The sequence below is a fragment of the Leptodactylus fuscus genome, chromosome 1 (assembly GCF_031893055.1).
Source record: "Leptodactylus fuscus isolate aLepFus1 chromosome 1, aLepFus1.hap2, whole genome shotgun sequence".
Classification (NCBI taxonomy): Eukaryota; Metazoa; Chordata; class Amphibia; order Anura; family Leptodactylidae; genus Leptodactylus; species Leptodactylus fuscus.
In genome coordinates this window covers 194,273,088-194,282,863 of record NC_134265.1, presented here as the reverse complement: position 1 = coordinate 194,282,863, position 9,776 = coordinate 194,273,088, and the positions used below count along the sequence as shown (strand labels likewise).

At 42.9% G+C, this 9,776-nt stretch overlaps 1 protein-coding gene across 1 annotated transcript in view; it reads left to right on the top strand.

The window, feature by feature from the left end:
- Nucleotides 1–1,433: 1,433 nt before the first annotated feature.
- CPAMD8 (C3 and PZP like alpha-2-macroglobulin domain containing 8) overlaps nt 1,434–9,776 on the top strand; it is a 125,777-nt gene continuing 117,434 nt past the window's right edge. The window contains exon 1 of the mRNA XM_075281044.1: nt 1,434–1,919. Within this exon, the coding sequence (XP_075137145.1) occupies nt 1,861–1,919 (59 nt within the window). The 5' untranslated portion in view covers nt 1,434–1,860. The remainder of the gene's footprint in view (nt 1,920–9,776) is intronic.

Genomic DNA, 9,776 nt, shown 5'->3' with positions numbered 1-9,776 from the left:
CCCCAAACGGAATACCAAACACATTGACAAGTGGTGAGCAATGAAAACACACGGACCCCATAGAATATATTGGGGTCCGGGGCCACACGGTGGCTCAGTGGTTAGCACTGCAGTCTTGCAGCGCTGGAGCCCTGGTGTTCAAATCCCGCCAAGGGCAAAAAAAACCCCATCTGCAAGGAGTTTGTATATTCTCCCCGTGTTTGCATGGATTTCCATCCCATATTCCAAAAAAGACATACTGATAGGGAAAAATGTACATTGTGAGCTCTATGTGGGGCTCACAATCTATGTAAAAAAAAAAAAAAAAAAAAAGAATATATTGGGGTCCATATGTTTTCCACGCGGTGTCCATGCAAATTATGCAGAGAGGAAAGTAGTTCTTGAAGTAGTTTTATCTCCGCATGACTCATGCGGACACTGCGTAGAAAACACACGGACCCCATTATAGTCTATGAGGTCTGTGTGGTTTCATTGCTCACCACTTTTTATTGCATTTGGTATTCCGTTCAGGGGGTTCCCAAGCGAACTCCCCGAATGGAATACCGAACGCAGACATGCACCAGGCCTCATCTGCTAAGCCCACTCCTGGCTATGGCTAAGCCCACTCCTGGCATTTTTAGTGCATCCTTGCTGTATTTTTCTACATGTTTTTTCTTCCTCTATTAAATAAATATGGAAAATTGCCTGCAATTCCTCACCTACAATGCACATGCTGCAGTTTTCAAACACACAGATTTTTAAAAGGAAGCTTTTTTTTCCCCCCTGAAATGAATAAAAACTCACTTTGCTGGTGCTGTAAAAGCAGCATTTTTCTTCTGCTGTGTTTCCGTAACGTAGGGCCTTAGCCTCAGGGGTACGTTCACATGTGTCACTTTACTGCAGTTTTTAAAGCCAAAACTAGGAACGGATTACATTTTCTATGAATGACGCCTTCGCATTGGCTTCAAAATTGCATCAAAACATCCCATGTGAAAGCACCCTGATAATATTGTAGTATTAACATTTTCTTAGGAAGTAAGATCCCAACTTGTGACATTATTTTTATCTGTGGTGTTAGACTAAGCTTTGACTCTCTTACCATATCTCATAGTGAGCATGCACTCATAGAAGCAAGCATTCGTAGAACCTGGCAGAAGAGTATATCAGGGGGATGAAAGGGAATTCCCTTAGGGGCTGTTTTAATATCCTCCTCTCCCCCATTCTACCACTTCCAGCTTAAGGTCATTCATTTAGTTTGCAATGAGGGAGGAGGGAAAGGGGAACATGCCATATATCTTGTTGTAAAAGGTCTGTTCCTAGTGATTTATAGGGCCAAGCCCCCTCCTTCTTTTCCCTCCTTGAATGCCCAGCCCTCCCCAATTTGGGGCTTGGCTGGTGAAACTCATACTCCCTTCAGAGAGCTTGCATATTTATAAAAGACGTTGCCATACTTCTTCAGTATGCCAACTCTAGCCTTCTATAAGAAGCACACAAGGAGGTAATGGAGGAGACACATCTAGGGACAAAGTGGCTGTAGACAGGTAACACATAGAGCTGGATATTCTGCAACATTATGCAGTAGAAAGAGCTGAAGAGACCGGACTGACAAGAAGGACAGACAGAAAGCACCTTAAAGACGTACAATTTCAAGACTGCTTGTGAAAAAGGAATACTTCCAGTTGCAAGCATTGCATAAGGGCAAGTCGGAACAAGGGTTAAAACCTTCACGAAGTGAGGAGGGGGGAGACAGAGCAAAGCACACACTGCTCCTTCCACCCCCAGGGCACACTCACCCCTCCTGCTTGGAAAGGAAGACTGTTACCCCTGCAGGGGCACTGGGTGAAGTCCTGTGTGTGGCTTGGACTGTGCCTGTTGCTGAATATGTTTCTCCTGTGGATTTTGGGAAGTCTCTGCAGCCTGACTAGAGCACAGAACAATCCGTAAGTACTCCATGAATGAGTGCATGTCTTTTCACATGAATGCATCTAATGTAAATCCCCTTTCTACAGGATTTTGTGAGTACACATCCCCTGGAAGGACCATGCTGGAATGTATTCATGTAAACCTATACAAGTAATGTACAGACATACAGATTGTTTATCTCTGACCTGAAGAGCTTGCACTTTATATCATTTAGTAAGGTCAAGGGGTTATTGACTTGGAGTCTTGGGGAAAACTTTGAAAAGGAACTGAACTAGACTTGTCTGTTGTTTCCATTCATCATATTGTTTATTTTAGGATACAAATCAGAACAATGACAAAATAAGATGTATATAAGGCAGCTCAAAAGCGTCTTTGCAGGTTCTGATAGAAGCTTCATGTCAAACATGCTAGATTCCATGACAGAAACCCCAAGGACCCAGTTATTGTGTATGGGGTACGTAGGGCCATGTTTATGTCCATCATTCTATGGATCATTTGCTAATTTTGTTTTCCTGCCACATAAATATTGGCACATATGTGAATTTAGTCCAACAACCATTAAAATTAGTGTGAGAGATTTCACATAGCAGTGTAAATATGTAGAAACATGTAATGACTTATAAGGCAGCGATATGTCATCCAAGAGAACAATGTGTACTATATATGAGGAGAGACACATTAAAGCAAGTAGTAATGTACTGGTGTGCTAGAACTTCTCATTCATCATCTGGAGCCTTGTTCTGTGTTTATTGCCATTTGTCATCTGTTCAAGCAGTTTGAATGCAAAAACTGGAAACTTTAAAGAGGACCTTTCACCATTTTGCCCACAGGCAGTTCTATATACTGCTGGAAAGCTGAATTCAGCGCACTGTCGGCTTTCCCGATCTGTACCCGGTGTGAAGAGCTTACGGTCCCGGTACCGTAGCTCTTCTATGGTCAGAAGGGCGTTTCTGACTGTTAGCCAGAGACGTCCTTCTTCACAGCACAGCCAATCGCGCTGTGCTGTGAGAGCCGGGAGGAACGCCCCCTCCCTCCCTGATAATGCTCGTCTATGGACAAGTACTGCGAGCATAGGAGGGGGCGTTCCTCCCAGCTCTCACAGCACAGCGCGATTGGCTGTGCTGTGAAGAAGGACGTCTCTGGCTAACTGTCAGAAACGCCCTTCTGACCATAGAAGAGCTACGGTACCGGGCCGTAAGCTCTTCACACCGGGTACAGATCGGGAAAGCCGACAGTGCGCTGAACTCAGCGCACTGTCAGCTTTCCGGCAGTATATAGAACTGCCTGTGCCCGGATATGGTGAAAGGTCCTCTTTAAGACTACATTCACATGAGGTGCAAAACTGCCCTACAAAATGGTTGTCTTGCACCTGAGGTTCACCCATTTTCATGCATTCACCATACATTTCAGTGCATGGAGGGGTCTGTGAAAATGGACAAAAATAGGACATAACGTAATGGACCGTCAAAATAATGGTCACGTGAATAGCCCCCATTCAATAGAATTGTACTTAAAGGGGTTGTCTGGGACAAAATGATTTTTATAATCTAAGCTAAACACCCCCTCCCCCAGTCTACCTTCTAAATTACTTACTGTACCAAAAATCTATAATTATCTAGAACGGTAAGGCGGTCATGTAAGTGCCCCAGGCACATTTTCCAATTTTTTTCAATGATTTTCTGTTTCCAGAAGGGGAGAAATACCTCTACTAACCCTTCCCCCTCCCTTTATACTTTCCTGTCTTCAGGTCCTGATCTTCTGGGCACAGGATGTCACTTCATCTGGGCACTCTGGCTCTATTGCGCAGGTGTGGACAGCCAGCAGACGTCAAGAAGAGGAGGTGCCCAGATGAAGTGACGTCCCATGTCCAGAAGGTTCTGTCTGGAAGACAGGTTAGTATGATTGGTGGGAGAGGGGTTTGAATTAGTTAGGAATGGCTAGTGCTAGTAGTGGGTGGGCTAGCTAGGGAAATAGGGAGGAGGAGTGCGAGAGGGAGTTGATGTGAGTCGGCTCTGAGTGGCCCAAGGCATCATGGTAGTTGTAGAAAAACAGAACAGGAAGCTACCCATGTAAACAAATGCAGAGGATGCCAGGATCTGCCAGAGAAACCCAGAGATCACTCAAAACACTGCTAAAGGTATTTGGGTGCACTTACTAACCTAATAAGTTACTAGCAGACCTGTTTTGAAAAATAATTTTTTGTCCAGAAAACCCCTTTAATGTGGAGATCACGTGGCCATTATTCACATTATTAAGAACTAGGGGAATTTTTAAAGTCAACTTTCCTAGAGTCTGCATTGGCATAATTTGCGCCAATTTTGTCAAGTGTTGCACAATATTTGATAAATGAAATGTATCTATAAGTCTGACGTGTTCTGAAATGTTACTTGACTCTTTATTCTACCCAAGTCACAGTTGATAAATTTGGAGTACAGATAGACAGGCCAACCATGTCCACTTTCCCATGAGTGATGCAGAAATCAGAAAGTTGTAAAATGATTGCACAAATCAGCTAAAAAAGTTCCAAATCCCTGTTTTGTGACTTTTTCATGCCAGAATTCTGGAGTTTAGGGTTTGATAAATTCACCCATTGTGTTTCTTGTTTCTACTTCTTTTCAGACTGAAGGGGGTTCAATAGCTGACCCTAACTGATCTCAAGAACAAGGGGGTCACTATTCCTTTAAATTGTGCTTTTTCTTGAGATGCTGTAGTAATGTTAGATTAGCTTGTTCCTAGACTTGGCACCATGTGATCACTATTCTTACAAGTATATTCTTATGAGAGGAGGCCACATGACGGGATGTAGCTGTTTCTACACTGCAGTTTCCATTCTGTTCTATGTAGAATGATCACAATGTGTGGCCACCTTACTTCAATAGAGGTCATGTGTGCCTGGACCTCTAAAGGTTCACTTGTCTGACATAAACAGAGAAGAAAAGGAGCAAAATTGCAAACAATAACCAACAAAATATAGTTCTACAAATATAGTTATAGTTGTACAACAAACATCAGTTAGTAGAAAATATGAGCAAAAACAGGTAGAAGATAAATTAACTGAAGTAGATGCCTCATGGTAATGTACATGAATCATAATCACTAATCAGTAAATATAAGTGATGCATGTGTTGATCCAGAAGTATGAAAAGTTAGATAAGTTAGTCCAAGGTGCTAATGCATAATATATCTATGAAAACAAATATTAAAGAAGTAAGTATATGCACAATTGGACAATCATATCAACTGGAAATGCCTATAAGCATAATTGACATTCGTCCTGATGAAGCCTCTCTCTCGGTGAAACGCGTAGAGGGTGTCTGTGGTTTCAGTTTATCTGTGGGTACCGGAGCCTTCACTACTTACAATGACTGCAGGTATATTATGCGTATAGGCATTGCCAGTTAGGTTGAATGCCCTACGGTATTTTGCATGGATGTGATTGTCCAATTGTTTGTTGTGCATGCTATTGACACTATCCTGTTATATCCATATCTGTGGCAAACACTAATATACCGTACATACTGTGTAGGCTTATGTGTACCATTTTGGTGTCTTGATGTATTATTTTGGCTCTTTTACATCTCCCCTGCTGCTAAAATTTATTTTGTTTTAATTATTAATCAATAAATATTGAATTTATTATAACTATATTTTATTGGTTATTTTGCCCCTTTTCTTCTCTGTTTATGTTTAGTTTCCCAATTTCAGGGGTTTTTGCATATTATGTGTTTGAGGGTTTTTTGTATTTATATGACTTGTCTGACATGTCATAGAAATGTGTCACACAGTAAATCCCTTAACACAATAGGTTCAACTGGGTATGAGAAATATATTCAGCAGAAATTATTTTGGCTATTTAAGAATAACCAAATCTAAATCTCTACCGTGATCAAGTATTGTGATAGGTGCATTGTCAAAGGTTCTTTAAACAGCGGCGCAACTTGAAGCAATGTGAAATCTGCAATGGGAGCTGTGGTATATTTTATGTTATAGAGGGACCTTTGGAGCCCCCTTAGGGTCTAGGGCCCAGTAACAACTGCTACTGCTATACCCTTTTTTAGCTACACCCCGGCAAGCATTTTATACTGTCCTAAGGAATTACACAGCTTCACATTCACACATGCATGCTCGGATTGACCTAGCAGTGTTTGTGTACAGAATGGGAAAGAGGAGGAAAGCCATTATCAACAAAAGGAGGACGCTAGGTTCACAGAAGTGTTACATCTCGATTTCCGTTGGCGGACTCAAACAACAGAGAGACTAAAACAGCAGGTACATGCAGAACCCTTCAGAGCCCATTAACTATAATGGGATCTCTCATGTGTCCATAGTTTTTAAACTGAAACTGGCGGAAGGAAAAAAACCTCCGTGCAGGACCTTTTCCCCTGCTTGATTTCAGTGGGCTCTCGGGCGCAGCTGTGAAGTCGTGTAAATTTAATTGTCCAAAACCTTATCTCGCCTGACATTTTCCACCAGGGGAGAGTCGTCCAGCTCCCCATACATATTAAGTTATATTCTGACAGCCATGAAAAACGGATGAAATTGTCCGTTTAATGGCCATTTGTTTTTGATTTGTCATCTGTTATAAATGGATTCATTTCATTGGTCTATTTTTTGAAGGTAGTTTTTCACACAATAGTTATGTGAATAAGGCCTAAAAGGGAGTCTGCCAGCAGGAAATTCAGTATCAAACTACTGACAGTACCATTTCCATGAATATCTGTGTTTTATCCGAATGCAGTTTGGCTGAAAAGAGTTTTAGGGGCGTTTCTTCTCCTGCAAGGACTTCACTTTCGTTTTTTTTCTTTGTAGATTGTGAGCCCCACCTAGAGCTCTTAATGTACATTTTTTCCCCTATCAGTATGTCTTTGGAATATGGGATGGAAATCCATGCAAACACGGGGAGAAAATACAAACTCCCTGCAGATGGTTTTTTGCCCTTGGCAGGATTTGAACCCAGGATTCCAGCTCTACAAGGCTGCAGTGCTAACCACTGAGCCACCGTGTTGCCCCAAGGACTTCCAGCTTCCCATTACATTGTACAGGATATTGAATAATGCCATCCTATCCTTCCTACTAATATTATAAATGTGAAAGTTTGGATGTTTGGTTCTCAATTACGCAAAAACGGCTGAACGGATTTGCCTGACATTTGGCAAATATATAGATTGTGACCTAGAAGGAAACATAGACTATTTATTATCCTGGTAAATTAGCGGACTACGCAACCGCTAACAAGTAATTTACGTGCACCGGCGGCTAAAGGACCTGAGATGACGTCATCACAGGTCCTTGAGCCATTCACTGATGGACTCGCGCAAGCCTGTGGGCGGATTAATGTGCACAGAGCGAGCGCATTAACATGGCATCTCATGTGCGGGCCAGTGAGTGGCGAGCATGCTGCCTATGTTTGGGGACAGGGAGCGTGGATCGGGTTTACCGTTGCCATGAGTACGCCAGGGTCACGGGGTGGGGTAGGGGAAACTGGGTCAAAGGTCGCCAACATCGGTTTAGGGATCCCTGCCACAACGGCTTGTGGTGGTGGTGGTGGTGGTGGGGCTGGGAGCATGTGGAGAGGGGGGGGGGGCGGAAGCCGTGGGCGTGCAGGAGGTAGACCGCATGCTGGGGGGGAGGCCAGGGGTGTGCGGGAGGGGGGCCGCTGCACACCTCGGTATACTGCCCAGATCCAGCGACGTTAGAGAGCCAACACGCAGCCACAGGCGGATCAGCGGCAAATGCAATTGCAGACCTATACGTGCGTCTCCACCAACAAGAACTCGGGGACGAAGTCATGGGAAAATGCTAGTTACAAAATATAATTGTTTCACAAACAAGAATCTGGGAAGGGAAAAAGGGAAAACTGTAACCAGTAACAATGGTAATAGCACTTTGGTGTGTGAAAATACCTTGACACAGAATATGATGAACAATGGTATATCAGGGATAGTCATGCACCATCCCTATACCTTAACATGGGATATATAGATGGAGGCACATAGGAAATGATATAATACAATGATCCCTCAAACCTTGATGTCCCTGTAGACTAATATCCTTTGCCAATGTTATACAGAAAGGGTAGATATGTTACTCCAATATGAAGATGCATTTATCCAGCCAGTTACCAATGCAAAATACCCATCCAGTCCGAGGATACTGGCCTTGTGCCAGGCCAAAAAACCGAGAGGTAAAATGTTTCCAAAAACTCTTAACAGGAGTCCAATAATAGAGCAGTAAAAACTGCTGTTAGATATATACTTCACAGCATAACACATTGGTGGAGCAGGGTGACTGCACCTGATCCGGGACTGAACGACTACATATAAGCCTATGTTTTCCCTCATGCTTGACTATGGACCAATAGATGTCTTGGCCTATATGATACTAGTGATTGCTCTCCTTCTCAGGAGGAAAATGTCACTGTCGGCACCTACTAGCAGAGTCACCCTATGCATATGATGCTAGTGTCGACTGGGCATGCTCATAATGGGCGCAGCCCAATCGCGTCATACTCCATGTTCTCCAAGAATATGGGGAGGGGGTGTCCATTGCTCAGGAGAAGGGAGACACTACATAGCAGGAGAACTGCGATTCCTAAATGAGTATATGGACTGGCTGAACTGAACTGTTTATGAACCAATGGGTGCAAACAATAATTCTCATTTGTAAGCATGCAAAATGTATATTACTAATGGAAATTCCTACAACATTGGGCATAAAAGGGAAAAGTATAATCCACAGTACCCAAAACTATGTTGGAAAAAAGGTACAAATTGTAAGAGATATACGCTATTAAAGCACGGCAATTATACCTAACACTACCCATAAATAATCCGTGTAGTAGTTTAGACCATACAGCTAGTAAGCAAAAAACTACTGTATATAGATATATAAATAGAACCATTTTGTACATCATCATGGTTTTGCATCTCAGTTGCTCCCATATAGAAATTAAATGATGCAACAATGTACACCCTAAGGTATATAAGGGACTGTGGTATAGATTTGAATAAACTCTGTCAGGACTTGAACCCAGAGACTTTGGCGTCCCAGGCTGCAGTTCTTCCAGCTGAGGTAGTCAACTCCCTGAACAGATCCTGTGCCGATCCGAAGCCTAGTTCCTGGTGCCTCTAGTTTCAGCTCCTGCCTCTCTGGTTTGCTCAACCCTGTTTCCTGATTGACAATCCTATTTAAACCTGCCCTCATACTTCCTGCTTTGTGAGATTATTGTGCCCTCAGTCTGTAATCTAGCTAGTCTCTCCTGACCAGCTGCTAATACTGATGCTCATACTGTGTATCAACCATTGGCTTCCTCCTGACTATGGTATTTGCCTTCTCCTCTAATATTGATGGTCATCCTGACAAATGAGCAATTAAATAAAACATACAGGTCCTACTGCTCATTGTGACCAGGTGATTGCACGGTTTTAAGCCTGAAGATCTAGCAGTATTAAATTGTCCCAATCTCCAACTCTTCTGGGTAGGCAGACCTGTTAAATGTCTTGAAACCTCACGCCAGAAATATCACCTTGATGTACCTGTGTGAAATGTCTAGCTACTGATATGTCCTGTTGGTTATTAATGTCACACACATGCTCTCGTATCCATCTCCTGAACTGTCTATGTATTTTGCCATCAGCGTTAGATATACATGGACAGATGATAAGGTGAGCCACCGCCATGGTGGAGCAGTTAACAAAAGCTCTACATCTATAAATGCGTCTGGTAGACACAGTCCTGAATTCTTTAGTTTGTAGCATGAACTCGCAGGCACTACAGCCTCCACATCTATATGTGCCTTTTAAGTTGTCTCCCTAACCAGGAGCTCACTCCACCTTGCAGGGTCAGAGAACCAGGCGATCTCTTAGATTACACCC